The following is an 18962-nucleotide window of genomic DNA, read 5'->3' as shown; positions in this document are numbered from 1 at the left end:
TTAAAAGTAGTAACAGTACATGTGAGTAACAGCAAAAATGTAAGATATGTGATGAGTTCCTGAACCCTGTGGTCCAGACCATAAATGTATGGGTTTGGGGGGAAGGGGGTCCTGTGACAGTTGAAGTGGTTGGAAATGACTTCTAGCAGGAAAGATGTGCCTTGACCTGAACCTCGAAAGGTGGGTGGGGTATGATGAGAAGTCTCGGGAGAGAGGATGGCAGCCAGATCAGGGACATCTCTGAGCCAGGATGGGTATGTGCAACCTGGTGGCAGCTTTGTGGGCTTGTGAGATCAGCTCGAGGTGCAGCTTCCATAGAGGGGGGAGTTATGGGTGAAAAGAGGGGTAGGAAGGGTGGAGCCAGGCAGTGGAAGCGTGAGCTTGCTCTAGACACACAGGAGGTGATAGTGACCCATTGAAGATTTTTGAGTGTGTATCTTTATCTATTGCTTTGTTTATTTAAAATATTCACCTTGAAAGGGCCTTTTTTGGATTTTAATATAACTAAATAAAAGGAACAGACATTTTGGGGCATTCCAATTAGACCACTGTTGTATTTTCTTTCCTTTGACTTTTCAGCAAGTCACACCCTTTTACTCAACCCCCTCCATCATCCTCACAAACCACCACTTGAAAATTCTCCTGATTTTATAGCATGTCCTCCCTTTCTCATTTTGAGCAAACTTCAGGAAACAACCCAAACCAGCAGGTGGCAAACCTATTTTTACATTTAAAGCAGCCAGAAAATCCTCAGCGGTGTTCTGCCATGCATCTGCAAAAATTCCATGGATGGCAGTGCTAGCTATGAAATTCTTTGTGAAAATTGGGCTCCTTTTTCTCTGAACTTCCAGCTTCCATGCTCACGTAAATTATGTCGCTTCCATGATAAAACAAACCTCTGAAGGGTGATCGGTTACCATCCCTTAAGTAAACTTCTCTTTTTCTCTTTCTTAGTATTAGATAAATACTGAATGAACATATATTTTTTTAACATTTTGGTGTGGGTTGGAGAGCACTGCGTGAATGGGCCTATGTGAACTCTCTGGACTGTAGCTCTGAGCTGATTTCTGCCCTCCTGGATGATCTGTTTCTACCTTCTGCTCTTCTGTTTTAGCCTAAACCCACCAAGGGACGAATGCGCATCCACTGTCTGGAGAATGTGGACAAGGCCCTTCAGTTCCTGAAGGAGCAGAGAGTCCATCTTGAGAACATGGGGTCCCACGACATCGTGGATGGAAACCACCGGCTGACCCTCGGCCTCATCTGGACCATCATCCTGCGCTTCCAGGTAAGGGACTCGGCCTGGCCACCGGGCCTCCCTGCCGAGTGTGAGCATCCCTGCAAAACTGGGCTCCCCTTCCAGGGCGACCAGAAGGACCAGGTGGAAATGGCATCTCAGAGTCAGGTGTGCTGCACATCACATTCGGCTGCCCTCTGGGCATGTGGCAGCTGCTATCTCCTCCCTCAGTTTTGCTGCTCCTGAAAGTCTCGACTCTCTTGGCAGTTAAGGGGGTTTCTGGGCCTAGTCTCAGCCCACCACTGGTGTCTGCTACTCAGCTTTCAGGAGCAGAGGTGTATAGGTGTGGTCAACGCTAGGTTACTACTGGTAGACTATCTGAACTTCAACAGATCATGGTATGCGTTGCAGAATATTTTAGGCTAAGCTGCATAGGATTGTGACATCTGTGTGGGTTCTGTTTTCACCTTCTCATTCTCCTTTGGGTGTAAGGAAGCAGTTTTCAGGGGAGTGTGCAGAAGCCTTATGCTCGTTTGAACTGACGATTTTATGGGTTTGTTATACCCAGGGGTAAGGTTATAAGTATAGAAACACTCTCAAGGTCATTCTGTCAATTTGCTTCACTTTGTGAGGGGAGGGAGGAGCCTTGCAAGGATCACGAGGCCAGTCAGGGCTGCCACGCTTGCTTCTGACCCCTAAGGAGAGAGCTCAGCCTTTCCTGTCTGTGTGGCACCTCCGGCCTGATGACTGGTTCTTTCTCCAGGCTGTTGCTTCATGCTTCTGCTTTTCAATTAAAATCTGAAACGCAGGAAACGCTTCTTACCTAGCATCAGGTTACTTTGCAAACAAAAGTTCTAACAGTTCTCTCTTCTCAGAGTCTGTTTTCTGTGTCTTCCCTCTTCGTTAAGCCCCTCTGATGATGCTTGATTGATTTTTTCTTCCCTAGGTAAATAAAAAGCTCACCAACAAAGAGCCACAACAGAAATCACATTATTCAGTTCATTTCAGTTCAGTTCAGTCGCTCAGTCGTGTCCGACTCTTTGCGACCGCATGCCTCCCTTTATATTCTTACTAAAATGCTGAAATCACCCTCTAACCCGTCGCTTTCCTTCTCGCTTCCCTTGGGATTGGGCTATAGCTTAGTGGTGTGGGTGGGTATGTGGAAGGAGGCTAGGGGTCTAAACCAGAGCTGTTCAGAACCTGAATGGGGGGTTCCTAAGCCTGGACCGATAGATCATCTGACTTCTTGGGAAGGCTTTTTACTCAGGTTCCCAGGTTCCAGCCCCCAGTGCTTCTGATTAAATGGGTCTGAACGGAACTGAACTGAGGCCAGGAACCATTGTTGAAGATGACATTATTAATGCAGTGACTTTATTTTGCAAACAGAACTCTTCTATAGGTTTCTGTTGTTTGGTTCCTGAATGATTTGAAAATAGAGTGAACACCATTAAATTCACTGATCACTGCTCTTGGCCTTAGGCCAACAGAGGTGAACTGAGCAGGCCCTCCTTGGGCCTTGCCTCAATTCCCTGGAGTAAGAAGTTCTGTTTCTCTTGCCTTTGGCCTGTAATCAGAGCGTGGAAGGGCATCCTGACAATGGCCTCCCTTGACAGCAGGTTGGTGCCCACAGCCCTTGGGTTGTGAATTGGGTTGAGTCACTGACTAATTAATTTCTGGCCAGCTTGCCTTTTTCTGTGCTTAAACCTGTAAATGCCAATACGTACTTTCTCCCTTTCCTCTAAGGAAAGAAACACAGGCTTATGTCACTGCGCGGCCTGTGGGGATTGGTGTCTGCCATGCCCCTGCCTCCTGAAGCAGTTTTATCAATCCATCCCCTGTTCTGCAAACACTTACTGACTCCTCCCCAGCCAAGGCCTAGCTAACATTCTGCCTCCTCTGTGAGGCTTCCCCACGTATTTGCAGAGACCTCTCTCCCCACCACCCCCCAGCTCCTGAATGTACAATCTCGTCTTATATTACCTGTGTGTGTGTGTGTGTGTGTGTGTATGTGTCCAGGAGCCCCCAAGGTGTGGCCAGCCCTGATGTGTGTATCAGGTGTGCATTAAATACCAATGGTGACTGACAGGTTTTATGCTGCTTTCCCTTTAAAAGAGAGTAAAAGATGATGTGAGAAACTGGAATAAAGGTCTTTGAGTTTGCTTAGTCCACATAGGGAGATGTCTTCATTTCAGAAGGGTAGGTTCTGTTTGTGAATGACCAAGTCTGAAAACAGATTCCATTCCTGAAATAGAGGAAAGCTGATGGAGGTTAATGTGTAAAATTCCACCTGCTTTCCTAGTAAGTCTGCGTTTTACCCCTTGAGCGAGGGTTACTCTTGCATACTCTTTGTAGTTTAGAATTTATGCAAACTCAAGACTTCTCTTGGAGAATTTTTTTAGAAGCGTAATAATTTCAATTTCTAGGTGTTTTTCCTAGTTGAAAGTTTCTAACTTTTTAATCTTACACATGTCTCTGTTTTATCCTCTTCCTACTTCTTTTTCCTAAAAAGAATTCTGGGGTATGTTTCTAGATTAGATGGAAAGACCTTTGACAGGGGCCAGGACTGGAAAACTTGGAATGGTTAGAACTGAGAGAGAATGGATGGCCTTCTAGGCTGAGACCATTTTCCTGCACTCCGTTCCACATTTTATTAGTATAGTCAAGAAAACTGAAGACAGAAGAGCATTCAGAGCATTTGTCTAAAAATCACATAACTGGTAGGCAGCCCGTGATCCAAAGAGCTGACATGTAGGTTTCCTTACTAAGAGCCCAGCTCTCCATATTTTGCATTTCTTCAAGTGCACAGCAGTGCCCTGAGATAGCCACTCCTCAGTGGGGAAGCCGAGGAACTCACTCAAGGACACGAAGTATGTGAGGGAACCTGGATTCAAACCTAGGAAGTCTGACTTTGGTCCTAGTAGACCAGGCTCTACGTCCTGTTGAGATTCAGCAGACTATGAGTACCTTACGAATATAGGCTGTCTTAGTCCGTTCAGGTTGCTAAACAAAGTGCCTCAGGCTGGGTGGCTTCCAAGCAATAGACATTTATTGTTTACGGTTCTGGAGGCTGGAAGTCTGGGACTAGAGTACCAGCAAGGTCAAAGGACAGCCCACTTATAGGTCACAGACTTCTCTTTGTGTCCTCACTTGGTGGAGGGCTCTAGGAAGCTCTCTGGAGCCTCTTTTATAAAGCACGCATCCCATTCATGAGGCCCAGGACTCCCAAAGTCCCTACCTCTTCATAATCACTTTTTTGAGGGGATTAGGGTTTGAGCATAAGAATTAATGAGAGTTGGGAGCACAAATATTCAGACCATGTAGCACAGAGCATGGAAGCACAGCATTTAAGGGCACTGTTTCTCTGAGAGTTTGGGTCAGTTTTCAGGAAATGGTGCATACACAGTCCTCATCAACAAAGGACTCACTGACTCTGGTGTGGGAAATTTTTGGTTGTGCAAAAACAGTATTTTCATAGAGTATGCTGGGATTCAAAGTGTACCATACCAGCCACCATTCTAGCCTGTGGTTGAGAAAGATGGGCTATGCTGGGAGTAGAAATGACCCCTGATAGGTTCTAGGAAGTCATGGCAGGTAACTAGTCTTCACTTTACTCTTTGTGCAAAGTACAGAACCTAGTTCTGGTCGTTATTTCCAAGAAGGGGGAACCCTGGCTTCAGAAAGCAGTTTTCATTGATCCTCAGAGTAGACATTCTGCAAGGCTAGGTGTTGACCTAAAGTTTACTCATTATGTATATGCAGACCTGACATATCTGTTCGTCTAATATTTCTCTGTAAACCTTAGATCCAGGATATCAGTGTAGAAACTGAAGACAACAAAGAGAAGAAATCTGCCAAGGATGCTTTGCTCTTGTGGTGCCAGATGAAGACAGCTGGGTGAGCATGAACCTGGGATTTAGGGGCTGCTTCTCCCCAGACTCAGTTTTAGCAGAGTCATCACTTGATCGGTGTTGACAAGTATCTTTTCCACTGCTTCCACTGAAATGTCTTGTTAACTTGTAAGCGGTTGAGACGTTGACATTTCAGCTAGCTCTTGGGACGGAATGAGTTGATTTATATTCTGGACCTGTCATCTGCACAATCATTTTTCTTCTGTTTGATTATTAAGGAAGTTCCAGAGAGAATTTTATCTTGAATTTTAAAACCCTGAAACTGTGTTTAAAAATCTCATCCATGGTATTTGTAAAAGTTGTGGGCTTTCTCCTCTAAGTTCTGTGCTTTGGGAAGTTTTGTGCAGTAAACTTAAGTGGACAAATGTAATGTACAAACTTAATCTCTGTATGTTATCTGAGTTTGCCTGCCTTTTAGTCTTTCATTGAAATTTCAGTGAAGATATTTCTTAGAGAACTGCATCTTGTTTATTGCTCACTGAAACTGTTGAAGCTCCCAAGTACTAACTGAGAACTGGTTTTGTCCCAGGTTGATTTTTTTTTTTTTTTTTTTAGTTTCTATTGAATTTGTTACCATATTTCTTTTGTTGTTTATGTTCTGAGTTTCTGGCCATGAGGCATCTGAGATCTTAGCTCCCCAACTGATCAGGGATGCAGGGATCAAACCCACATCCCCTGAATTGGAAGACAAAGTCCTAACCCTTGGGCCACCAGGGAAGTCCCCCAGGTTAATCTTGTAGGTCAGGGCTACATGGAAGACAGTTGTAACTGTAATGGGCATGATCAGTCAGTGATAACTGTGGAAACCATAAAGAGTGTAAGGCTTAGTAAGGGGATCAAGTGAGGAATGAACTTTTAATCAGCCACGGATAAAAAGTTATTAATAATCAATATAGTGTAGAGTAGCTGATTGATTATTGGTAAGCATTATAGGGAAGTGTTTCAGGAAGGTACTTGATTTATGAAACTTCATCCAGTTCAGTGATATAAGGAAGAAGGAAAGCTGAGTGTTTGAACAGGTAACCCCGGCTACTTCCTCTCCCTAAGTGATGTGTGCACTCAGGTATCGTGTTTGCAGGCTTCTCATAGCTGCGCTGGGGGCATGGAAAGCCAGTGAAGCAAGGAAGCCTTGGAGGCATCTAGTCAGGGTTGCCTTTTTCTCAGTAAGCGTGGTGTTTTCAATCGAGGACACAGATCACAGGTCGAAGTTACCAAGAAAGCCATGTGAATATGTGTTTGTTTTTATTTTTCAACAAGCAGAAGTTTAGGCAATCTTAGCTTCAGCTTGATTGTCTTCAGTGTCTTTATTTCGTTACTGTCTCACATTTTCTCAGTACCAACAGGCTTTTCTTTAAACACTGCATTTAGCAAAACACAGAACTTTATTTGGTAATTACCTTGTGTTGTGTTTCTTAGGTACCCCAACGTCAATATTCACAATTTCACAACCAGCTGGAGGGATGGCATGGCCTTCAATGCACTGATACACAAACACCGGTGAGTCCTTCGCGGTCACGCTGACCACATGGGGGGAGAATGTTGACACCCTTTTATAGCCAACCGGGGTGATGTTCCATCTTCACATTCGTTGCCTTAGATTTGCACCACGGTGGAAATCCCTGCCTTCTACTTGAGAGTGGGAGAGAGTGTGTAAAGTGTCCCAAACAAAGGAAACGAGTCTGCCAATTCTCTTCAGTTCTCTTAATAAACTTTGAGGTTGTTTATTCAAAACTTGGGTTTCATTGTTTGATGATTAAATAATATCTAGGTTTTACTCCTAAGCGGACACCATTGGTCTCATGGCGTGTTTTCAAGCTGCGGTTTCTGTTATGTTCCACTGTTGTTCTCCACAGGCCTGACTTGATAGATTTTGACAAACTAAAGAAATCCAATGCACACTACAATCTGCAGAACGCCTTTAACCTGGCAGAGCAACACCTTGGCCTCACTAAACTCTTGGACCCCGAAGGTAAGGAGTCGAGGGGTAAGAGGAGTAAATAAAAAATCTGCTTCATGTTGGTTTGTTTACGGGCACCGTGTGCTTTGGGAATTATCTAAGGAAGAGGAGCTTAATGTTGGTCTATGAATTACTTGAGGATTTGTGTAAAGGATTATACCTGAAAAGGCTTTGAAAGGTGAGTATGATTTAAACATGTTCCAAAGGAGAGGTCATGGTAGGCAGAGGGATTTATATGAGCAGAGGAACCAAGAAAGAGGAAGGTATAACAGGGGACTAACAGTTCATTGCGGGTAGTATTAGCTTAGCAGTAGGAAAAATACAACCAGAAAGATGAGTGGGGGCCCATCAGGTAACAGTTTTTCGAGGTTATTCAGTAGGCAGTGGGGAGTCACCATAGGTGCTTAGCCTCTGTGTTTAAGGAAGAGGGCGTGAGCAGGCTCTCCGCACTTGTTGGTTGACTGATAGTCGGCCCACTGGGGCAAGAGCGTGGTTTGGCCTCAGGGCAGGAAGGTTTAGGAGCCTCCTTAGCAGACTGCGCAGTATTTGCTTCTGGGTAAGAAGAACTTAAATGAGGACAGTGCACCAGGAGCCTGTGGGTGGCAGAAAGAGTAACACGCAGTCCCTCCTTGTGGCCCGCTGCTTGGTGGCACAGCACCTTACTCTGCACAGAACCAGCCTCTCTCTGCCCCACAGATCCCTGCAGCAGAACCTCAGAGACTGACTGTGGACGACACAGAGCAGACCTGTGTGGGGCAATCCAATGGGCTGTAACTCCTTTATTAACAAAATCCTAATTGTAGGCTTCATCTTAACATGAGCTATCATAATGTTTTCTCGTTTGGAGAAGTATTCAAAATGCAAAAGGATTTGTTTGTAGGGATGGAGCTTTTTAGATGCTCTCAGCTGTGAGCAGATACTGAGAAAAAGCTGTTTGTGAGTGAAAGTTTAAAGTTCTTACAAATATAGAACAGGAAGTTAAACTCCCCAAGGGCAGATCGAGGTCATGAGGCTGCCAGGCAGGCTTCTTGCTATTTTCCAGTGCATCAGATTCCCTGATAGGTTTACTGCAGGAAGCTGAGATAAAATTATCTTTGTGCCAGCCCGTTAAGTGATTTCTCAATATAAACACAAAACTAAAATTCCTTTGGCTGTGATAAATCTTTGTACTTAACCCCTGCCTTACTGTGGAAAGACATCCTCCCTGAGCCATAGATGCTGAGATAAACAATCTTTTTTTGAAATCACTGTGATAAAAAATTTAATAACTTGCTCATTAGTTGATCTTTCTAATCACCACCCAGTATGAAAAGGGGATTGATGTTCCCCAGGTCATTTGAAGACAAGGAGCTAAAAAAAGCAGTTGCTGTCATTCATCCTGTGGTTTTGATCTTGATTATTATTTGTCCCTAGCTATTGTTAGTTGCCCAGTGTCCCAGAGAGCATCCGTTTAAATACAATTGTAAACAAGTTTAAAAAGGTCTTGCCTGCTCACTCCTTCCCAGTCATTTCCCATTTTGTGTTTATTAAATTATACACAGGGCCAGGGCCGGCACTTTTTCCCTGACCTTCCTCCAGTTCTGACTCCGTGGGGCCCACATTGACAGAGCCAGACACAGGAGTTGGTCACGGGGGCCCTGGAGTGGGAAGAGTAGCTGTGGCCCCCTCTTCTATTGGCTGCCTCAGTGATCCTGGGCAGGGAGCTTTCCCACCCTGTGCCCCGGTGGTCTTGTCTTTAAGAGAAACAACCCTATCCACTTCTATCCTCCTGGCAGCAGTGGAGGTGCACAAGTGAATGCACATTGAGAAAAGAGCCCACTGTGTCAGCAAAGAGCGTTCCATGTGTTCTCTCCTCGGTGTATCCTGAACTGAGTACCTCCATCATTGCCATACCCCAAAGACTGGCCACCTTCATTCATTTGCTCCATCCCTCAATAAATACTTATTGACCACTCACTCTCTATATATACAGCACGTTAGGAGGGCAGGGGCAGAGTGGCACTCAGTCTTACAAGACTAATGAAATGTGCATAAGTAATCATAGAGCCTGACAGAAAGCAGAGTATAAACAAAGTCCTTTAGAGGACAGAGGAGACAGTCATTCCAGCTAGAAATGACTGTGAGGGAGTGTTAGTTTCTAAACTGGACCTAGAGGATAGGAAGAATGTGATGGGGGAAGGGAAGGCTCTTTCAGGAAAAGGGAAGTTGAAAGTGGAAGGAATATTGGAAATTGCTGGGGTGGTGATGGTGAATAGTTCAATTTGGTTCGGATCTATGGCGCCTTAGAAGAACTAGTAGGCTATAGAGTGAGAAATGTCTAGAATGGTGCTTGCCACTTAGAGGAAGCTTGATAAATATTTGATGGATGGATGAAAGGAAGGAGGGAGGGAAGGAAAGTTACGGGAAGTTGTAGAGGACTTCGGGACTTATTTTTCAGACTGCAGGGCACTTTTTAAGTAGTTTGGGCTTAGAGGAAGTATGCTCACAGCTCTGTGTCTGGAACATCAGCTGGGTGCAGTGTGTAAAGGGAATTGAGTAGCAGGGAGACCCATTGAGGAAGCCATTGCTTCAGGTCGGGCTATGTGACCGTGAGAGTCTGACCTGAGAGTGACAGTAGATTCTGTGAATAGAATCCTTTGGTCTCAGCCCTGGTGACTGACTAAATGTGAGTAACAAGGAGATAAAGATGTCCATAGGCTTAGTGACTGGGAAAAACTCTGGTGCCATTGGCCAAAATAAGAAGCACAGAGCAACCTGGGGGTAGGGGAGGTGAACATGGTGTGTCTGGGTAGTACCCACATCGCTGAGTTATCTGACTCAATTCTAACTATGTTATTCATTTCCATGTAGTAGTTTGTGTGTATTTCATCATCTCAGTGGCCTAGGATTCTTGAGAGAAAGAATCAGGTCTTTTAAGATTTTTGTCTAAGAAAAAAAAAAAAAAGAACAAAAAAAAGATTTTTATGTTTTTATTGGCAATAGGAGGCAGTTTTGAATGTTCATATAATAAAAGAGGCGGTGAGGTGGTTTCATCTTCGTTAGTTAGCCTTACAATCAGCACTCTGATGGCAGAACTTTCAAGCCCCCCAAAAATGAAGGCACGGGCCTGTTGAGTGTTGAGCAGCTCTTCTGGGTTGTTCCTGTTGCCTGGGTGGCAATGCAGTGAGCAGAGCACTGAACAGAATCTTCTCTGGGTTACAGATATCAGTGTGGACCATCCTGATGAGAAGTCTATTATCACTTACGTGGTGACTTACTACCACTACTTCTCAAAGATGAAGGCCTTGGCTGTTGAAGGAAAACGAATTGGAAAGGTGAGTTCACACCAGTCCTGTAAGTTGTGAGACGTATTGAAGGTTTGTGTCTAAATGTGTCGCCACCATGCCTCAGACACTGAGGTGCTGGGAGTTCTTGATGAAGTTCACCAATGGCAGGGCAGTGGGCAGAAACCTGCCATCCCAAAGAGGAGCAGGAGGTGGGGGTGGTGGCTGAAACACTGAGGAAGAAAGTACAGGGGGTCTCACACCCAGGGCTTCCCTGCTGGCTCAGCTGGCAGAGGATCTGCCTGCAGCGTGGGAGACTCTGGTTCCATACCTGGGTTGGGAAGATCCCCTGGAGAAGGATAGGCTACCCACTCCAGTATTCTTGGGCTTCCCTTGTGGCTCAGATGATGAAGAATCCTCTTGCAATGCGGGAGATCTGAGTTCGATCCCTGGATTGGAAAGATCCCCTGGAGGCGGGCTTGGCAGCCCACTCCAGAATTCTTGCCTGAAGAATTCTGCCCCATGGACATAGGAACCTGGCAGGGGCTGTAGCCCATGGGGTTGCAAAGAATTGGACATGACTAAGCAATGCTGCACACAGGCACACAGACCCGAAACACCCCTCCCCTACAGCCTTGCCAGAAAATTGGATATTAAAAATCTGATTGAGTTGCCTGATGTTATAGATGTGAAAATCCTACTTAACATGCTTGGAAAGGCCTTAGAATAAGGCTTTTAAAATTTTTTTGTTTGGCTGATGCTCCCGTGCCATATATTTCAAAACACCTCAGACCAGAGGCCCTTGTCTTCCCAGTGCAATTGAATGGAAAATCCACAGGCATTCATGGAATATGACCAAACCAAATAGAGCCCTTTTTGTTTCTCTAGGAATTTTGGAGCCCAGGCATCAGGAATCATTCAGGATCTTAAACCCTTTGCCTGGGGGTTGGGAGGTTACAGAACCAATTACAGTTGAGTTAAGCTGTCATTGCTCACAAATAATAGCCACAGTTTGAGTGCCTATTAGCAAATGGTTCTTGGAGTTTAGTGCCAAAGTCTTGGAGAACCATTTCAAAGCCAGTCATTAAGCATGTGCCGCCTCTTGGAGGGCTGCAGTCAGGTTCCCCTTACGTAGTGATACTATCTTGCTTTTCCATTTTTCTAACCCTTGTTTACAGGTGCTTGACAACGCTATTGAAACAGAAAAAATGATTGAAAAGTATGAGTCCCTTGCCTCTGACCTTCTGGAGTGGATTGAACAAACTATCATTATTTTGAACAATCGCAAATTTGCCAACTCACTCGTTGGGGTCCAGCAGCAGCTTCAGGCGTTCAACACTTACCGCACTGTGGAGAAGCCCCCCAAGTAAGATGCAGATTGGAATGCATTACCCTTCCTACAACCACAGACCCCTTTTTTCTGATTCACATGGTCTCATCTCAAAGTGAATGCCTTTCCCCAGTGGCCTGTCCTATTTCTTTTCATCTGAGTCTGTGTTGCTGAGATTTATTACAAATTGTACCCACTGTGAGCCCTTTCCAGTAGAAATGTGCCACTGGGACATGTGATACATGAGAATCCTAAGAAATGGTGCAGGTCCCCAGTTCCTTCTCCTGAGCGCTTGTGCCTACTGTCTTTCAGAATTCCATCATTTCTGGGATTTTAGAGAAATAGCAGATATGTTGTGTGTTATAAACCTCCAGGTAGTCTGAGGCTGTTACTCATAATCAAGCCCACTAACGTATCAGTAGCAAAACATGTAAATATTCACAAAGTGTGAATGAAGAAAAGATAGTTTCATATCAGTTCAGATCAGGTTTTGTTGCCCCCCCCCCAGAGTTTGATTGTTCACATATTTTAAAAATTCATAATTGCCCAATAAGCATTGTGGATCTTATCTCTTGCTTATTATGACTAGAGTCATTCCTCCTTTTTTCTGAAAACTCCACTCAGTAGTAAATTCCTGGCTGAAGTCCCTGCAGCCTGTTGACAGTGACACTAGGTGGTTGTTTGAAATAATCCTTGTTGAATGCATTCAACTGTGAAGCAAGTTCATCATCCAGGGTTGGTGTCTAAATTTTGATGGAGTTGATTAACAAAAGAGTAGCACTCTGTGCCCCCAAATGTAAATGTCAGGAACAGTAACCACCCGCAAGAAAAACCCCACATTGGGCACATATTGAGGTCTGCGGTACCCAACAACTGTGGTTTCTGTAACACACACGTATTTCGCATAAATCAGGATGGCGAGAAATGGCTTTTAAAATTGCGAGGCTACATGAAGTGTCTTTTTCTCCAGAAGCAGATGAGTTTTCCCCTTTGAAGAAACAAAATATAGTAGATAATGTTTGTGGCTGGTTTTCTCTGCCTAGATTTACTGAGAAGGGGAACTTGGAAGTCCTGCTTTTCACCATTCAGAGCAAGATGAGGGCCAATAACCAGAAGGTCTACATGCCCCGGGAGGGGAAGCTCATCTCTGACATTAACAAGGTATAAGACCCATCCATCTGGCCTGCTCTGTGGGCCCCAGCCTCCTGTAGGTTTTCTGGTACTCTCAGTGGGTCTTGATTGCTGAGAGATCTTGGAAGACCCCTTCCTGGCCTGTCGAGTTACTGAGTGACAGTCGTTGCTCAGATAGTGCTCAGGATCAGTGGAGTGCTTGTGGTGATTTGGGGGACTTTACTGGAGGTTTGGGGGGATGTTAGATTTTATCAAACCAGGTTTAGCCTGTTTACCTTGCTACTCAGATCCACAGTCAGTGTACCTCTCATCTGTCCCAGGCTGCTGGCTCAGCCATCTTTCAATTGCAGAGAGGAGAATTCAAAACCTTATGTATCTGGAATCCCTAGAGGTTAGGGCTTAGGATTTTGACGCCTTCTGTCAGGGAAGCTGTCAAAAAAATTGTTTCTATACCTGTTATGTCTGCAAGTATTTCTTTTTTTTTTTTTTGCAAGTATTTCATTTCGTTATTTTTAAGCAGAAACTTGAAAAAAATCTAGAACCATGATCAGTTGTACACATTTAGATATCTTTTAAGAGGACTTTGTTAAATAATGTGAAATAAGATATTTCACAGGAATGAATTTAATTGGTGAGGATTTAGAAAAAAACACTCAGATCTATGAATTAAAAATAAGTGGCTCAGAGTGCAGTGAATGAAAGATTGATAATATGATTTCTTAGAAGAAGTCGTTTATCTTTTTTATATGCCGAGAGCTGTTGAAGATACTTTGCTTCCTCTCAATGAAAGTTAAGAGATTTGTAACTTAAGTTACGTTGTTCCGTATCTTCACTGTTTTGTTTTCCAGATGTAACACAGGATCTTTAAATTTAGATAGGGGAGAGTATTCCCATGGGGCTCAACTGAGAGACAATGATTTTTTTCCCCCAAGGCTAAGAGTCACTGAGGGTGGGAATGGGATTCCCCTTTTAAGTTCTTAGGTCTTTTTGAGAAGCACTGGCTGTTAACTGCAGCCTAGGAGTGGTTCCTTGAACGTAGCCAGAAACCATTCTCTTTCATTTCCATAGGCCTGGGAAAGACTGGAAAAAGCAGAACACGAGCGAGAACTGGCCCTGCGAAATGAGCTCATAAGACAGGAGAAACTGGAACAGCTCGCCCGCAGATTTGACCGCAAGGCAGCTATGAGAGAGACCTGGCTGAGCGAGAACCAGCGTCTGGTGTCCCAGGTCTGCTCCAGAACTGTGTCCCTCAGAACCTAGGCCACGCCCAGGGGCCTTCGGACAGCTGTTGTCCACATCCAGCATCCCATCTCATCCACTTCCCATGGAGAGGATGTTTATGATTTCCAATACAGTTTCTCTTCTACTATTTATCTAACTTTTCAGAGATCTGGAAGTAACTCAAACAAAGTTTGTTGAGAGCTAGTGGGTGTGTGTGACCATTCATATTTGTATAGTTTTTAAAATTTTCCCTTTCTTCCAGCCTTTGGCCTTCAAGGCAGCTAGACTGGCCTTGAAATAAACCAGTGGCTCCTTTTCTTCTTGGCTCAGCATAAGCCATCACCTGCTCCAGTCTCATAGGTCAGGTGCTGCATACATGCCTCACACCTCTGTAAAGTGAGGTGTCACTGGTTTGCTCTGGGCCCATGAGCAGTTCTGCGGGCCTCAGGGAAGGCAGAGTCCAGTGGGGTCAGGACTCTGGAGTCAGTGTTTGACTTTGGAGACCCCCCACCCCCAAAATTAATGGGTGTGCTCAGGACTCCACTTCCATTTTCTGTTTCTTGGTTGCGCACTGATGGCTTTTTGAATTTTGTGTTTGTTTTTTCTGTTCCCTTATCTCTTAGGACAACTTTGGATTTGACCTTCCTGCTGTTGAGGCCGCCACGAAAAAGCATGAAGCCATTGAGACTGACATCGCTGCATATGAGGAGCGCGTGCAGGCTGTGGTGGCTGTGGCCAGGGAACTGGAGGCAGAGAACTACCACGACATCAAGCGCATCACAGCACGGAAGGACAACGTCATCCGGCTCTGGGAGTACCTGCTGGAGCTGCTCAGGGCGCGGAGACAGCGCCTCGAGATGAACCTGGGGCTGCAGAAGATATTCCAGGAAATGCTGTACATCATGGACTGGATGGATGAAATGAAGGTGAAAGACATGCCTGCCTACAGGCTGGAGCTCATTCAGTCAGGCCTCTCTTCTGGGCCCCGCCTACTAACCCCCAACACACAGTAATGCCCCTGGTCTAGTCGCCCACGTACAGCCAGCAAAGGGCCATGTCACTCATGGGAAGGCTTGTTGGCTCACATGTTAAATGAGCTGTGAAGTGAGAAGTTGTAACAGGACCAGTTCCATAGCTGAAGGTCTGCTGCTGTGACTCAGATCTAAGTTAGATAGATTCCATAGTAGGTGATCAGTAATTGTGATTTTCTGTGGTTTTAATTCTTTAGCATTGAGCCAGATCTCTGTCTCATTGGTCTATGTATGAGTGGCTCTGCTTTGGGGAAGGGCCCAGGCAGGTGGTATAGAAGAGCAGGAGGCAGCGTGGACAGAGTGCAGCCCTGCCACCAGACAGCCAGAGTCCAGATCTTGAGTGCCACAGCTTTCCTGCCTTCCTCTGCAAGTGGAGGATGTGCTTACTGTCTCCCTTGTGCGGTTACAGAAAGAATTAAGTGTAGGACACGTGTATGTATCATAGGACGGGGGCTGGAGGGTCTGCCAGTGCTCCCCTTCTGTTACTGACAGCTCTGAGTATGGAGTTCCCAGCTCCCTCCTGACCCAGGAGGAGCCCTGCCTGTCCTGTCCTCTGATGCAGGCCCCTGATGAGAGCTCACTCATGCCCAGCCATTCTCCTCCAGCGTTCAGCCCCGTAGCCAGGGCAGAGTAGGGCAGTTTTCAGGCAGGACCATGAAGCCTCCTTTATCTCGCACACTGTGTTCATTTCCAAGCTTGACCTCCTGTGAGATTTCCTTCCTGGGATGTAAGCCCTTTCTTGTGCTTACCTCTTGAACTGTTCCTGGCAAGGGTGGCAAGGTCACTTCATACCATTAGTTTTTCCCTTTTATGGTCCCAGATTTGTGATGTTCTCATATATGTTCTCATTAATCTTAACCACCTAAAATAGAAATGTTCATAAAATCTAGCAGAGAGGTGCTTTGCACTTTAGAATTCATCCTCCACTTTGTAACTCAGATTGGGCCAGAGATCTCCTCATAAGTAAGAGTGAAGTAGAAATTCCATCTGGAGAGGATGTCTGATGAGACCACCCTTCTCCCCAAATTGGGGTGATGGAAGAAATGAAAGAAAATGTTAGCCTGTTCAAACTTAAACCTGAGACATTGCTTAGGGCGTTGTCCTAAGGATGATAGTCACCTGAGCTGACCCTGTTCTCCTTATTTGATTAAAGATGTGGTCTGTAAGGAGCTTCCCTAGTGGCTCAGATGGTAAAGCATCTGGCTGCAACATGGGAAACCCGGGTTTGATCCCTGGGTCAGGAAGATCCCCTGGAGAAGGAAATGGCAACCCACTCCAGTACTCTTGCCTGGAAAATTCCATGGATGGAGGAACCTGGTAGGCTACAGTCCATGGGATCTGTAACCTGATGCCTTTTCCCATTGGCTGTGTAAGTACAGAGGTATACCAGGCAAGGAGAGCATCCAGTTAAGGGGTCAGCAGCTTCGAGGAGATGTCTTTAAACTGTGATATGAAGCAGCTTTCACCTTTATTGTCTTTTCTTGAATAGTTGTTACTGTACCGGTTTCTTCTTGAAGGCCCAGTTTATTTCATACTGATGCCCCCTCCCTTCCTTTTTTTCCCCCCTATTCTATACCTTTTAGTGTAGGTTTGACTTCTTATTCAACATAAATGATCATTAGTTTGTTACGTCTCTCCTGCTGCTCTTGGGTTTGTTTTGCTCTGATTTTCTTGCCATCATCTTCCTTTAAAGATACGGGGAGGGTGGCTGGAGGGACGGTACAGCTTGGCTGCTGGCTCGCATCCTGTCCACAGATTATGAGACACTGAAGTCCAGGTTGCGCTCACGGTTGTCTTCTCTGTGCCTCTTGTGTACAGGTGCTGTTATTGTCTCAAGACTATGGCAAACACTTGCTCGGCGTGGAAGACCTGTTACAGAAGCATGCCCTGGTTGAAGCAGACATTGGCATCCAGGCAGAGCGGGTGAGAGGTGTCAACGCTTCTGCCCAGAAGTTTGCAACCGACGGGGAAGGTAAGGATGGACCGACCCCCACAGTACCTCATCACCAGAGGCCCATCTCTAGAGACTTGGATGAGCTATGTGTGGTAGTGCAGCCTTGAAAGGTACCAGCCACTTGTGGGTTCCCAGTGGGCCGTGTTGGGGATATAACATGATGCTGTAGGGTGGCCTTCTGAACACTTTTAACTCCTTCTTACATTTCTGAAATGGACCTATCTTTCCCTTCAGTACCCAAGTGCTACTTGCTTATGTTGGGCAGTGAACTTTGCCAGACCACACTCTGCACACCCACTGCCTGGCATGGCTCTCTTGGCTTTCACACCTGGTCGTGCAGATATTTGTTCTAAGTTTGTTTGGAAAGGATTGGTTTTGTGCATGTTCAGAAACATTTAAATGCAGCTGCCTTCTTGCTTATAGTTTGCCTCGTTTTTTGGTTCCTGAGTGACCCAAAAGAAAAGAATACTTCGGGGGAAAAAAATAACATTGCTCCTCCCTCCTCTACTAATCAAGATTCTAGAAGGTGGCCCTGCACTTTGCATGAATGGGGGACCTAGGAACGAGAACAGGGGTGTAGCCGACTGCCTATTGTGCACGGGAGCCCATGCTACTGCTGTCACACCCATGTGCCCGCCTTGATGTTACACAGGTTACAAGCCCTGCGACCCCCAGGTAATCCGAGACAGGGTGGCCCACATGGAGTTCTGTTACCAAGAGCTTTGCCAGCTGGCGGCCGAGCGCCGGGCCCGCCTGGAAGAGTCCCGTCGCCTCTGGAAGTTCTTCTGGGAGATGGCAGAGGAGGAGGGCTGGATCCGGGAGAAGGAGAAGATCCTGTCCTCCGATGACTACGGCAAGGACCTCACAAGCGTCATGCGCCTGCTCAGCAAGCACCGGGCATTCGAGGATGAGATGAGCGGCCGCAGTGGCCACTTCGAGCAAGCCATCAAGGAGGGCGAAGACATGATCGCCGAGGAGCACTTCGGGTCAGAGAAGATCCGGGAGCGGATTGCCTACATCCGCGAGCAGTGGGCCCACCTGGAGCAGCTCTCGGCCATCCGCAAGAAGCGCCTGGAGGAGGCCTCGCTGCTGCACCAGTTCCAGGCGGATGCCGACGACATCGATGCCTGGATGCTGGACATCCTCAAGATCGTCTCCAGCAACGACGTGGGCCACGATGAGTACTCCACCCAGTCCCTGGTCAAGAAGCACAAGGACGTGGCGGAGGAGATCGCCAACTACCGGCCCACCATCGACTCGCTGCACGAGCAAGCCAGCGCCCTGCCCCAGGAGCACGCCGAGTCCCCCGACGTGCAGGGCCGGCTGGCGGGCATTGAGGAGCGCTACAAGGAGGTGGCCGAGCTGACGCGGCTGCGGAAGCAGGCGCTGCAGGACACTCTTGCCCTGTACAAGATGTTCAGCGAGGCCGATGCCTGTGAGCTCTGGATTGACGAGAAGGAGCAGTGGCTCAACAACATGCAGATCCCAGAGAAGCTGGAAGACCTGGAGGTCATCCAGCACAGGTGAGTGGCTGCCGTGGCTTCGCCCACCCACCCTCCCACCCTGCACAGCTTCAGTGACCAAGCAGTGACTACTCTGTCGAATTGCCTTTGCAGATTCGAGAGCCTCGAACCGGAGATGAACAACCAGGCTTCCCGGGTGGCAGTGGTGAACCAGATTGCCCGGCAGCTGATGCACAGCGGCCACCCAAGTGAGAAGGAGATCAAAGCCCAGCAGGACAAGCTCAACACGAGGTGAGCGTGAGGGCAGTGGCGGCAGGCTGGTTCCTATGCCCAGCCAGGAGGCTCGGGGTTGGCCCCTGAGCCTCATGGTCAGGAATTTCCCACATGGGGTCACGGACACTGTGGCGCCATTGTCATGGCATCAGCATTTGTCCTTTGACATACCTTGGTTTTCTGAGAAGTGTCCC

General features: G+C 46.5%; 1 protein-coding gene across 5 annotated transcripts in view; it reads left to right on the top strand.

The window, feature by feature from the left end:
- The window catches only part of SPTBN1 (spectrin beta, non-erythrocytic 1), a 211475-nt gene that overhangs the window by 152712 nt on the left and 39801 nt on the right, over window positions 1–18962 (top strand). For all 5 annotated transcript variants that reach the window (XM_070379571.1, XM_070379572.1, XM_070379573.1 and 2 more), the window contains 12 exons: window positions 1115–1288; window positions 5040–5131; window positions 6562–6642; window positions 6999–7114; window positions 10304–10416; window positions 11544–11731; window positions 12739–12856; window positions 13895–14053; window positions 14671–14973; window positions 16897–17050; window positions 17685–18555; window positions 18649–18786. In XM_070379571.1, the coding sequence (XP_070235672.1) occupies window positions 1115–1288; window positions 5040–5131; window positions 6562–6642; window positions 6999–7114; window positions 10304–10416; window positions 11544–11731; window positions 12739–12856; window positions 13895–14053; window positions 14671–14973; window positions 16897–17050; window positions 17685–18555; window positions 18649–18786 (2507 nt within the window). The remainder of the gene's footprint in view (window positions 1–1114; window positions 1289–5039; window positions 5132–6561; window positions 6643–6998; window positions 7115–10303; window positions 10417–11543; window positions 11732–12738; window positions 12857–13894; window positions 14054–14670; window positions 14974–16896; window positions 17051–17684; window positions 18556–18648; window positions 18787–18962) is intronic.

The sequence above is a fragment of the Bos mutus genome, chromosome 11 (genome assembly GCF_027580195.1).
Source record: "Bos mutus isolate GX-2022 chromosome 11, NWIPB_WYAK_1.1, whole genome shotgun sequence".
Lineage (NCBI taxonomy): Eukaryota > Metazoa > Chordata > Mammalia > Artiodactyla > Bovidae > Bos > Bos mutus.
Note: the sequence above shows the minus strand (reverse complement) of the source record. Positions and strands in the feature narration are given on the sequence as shown.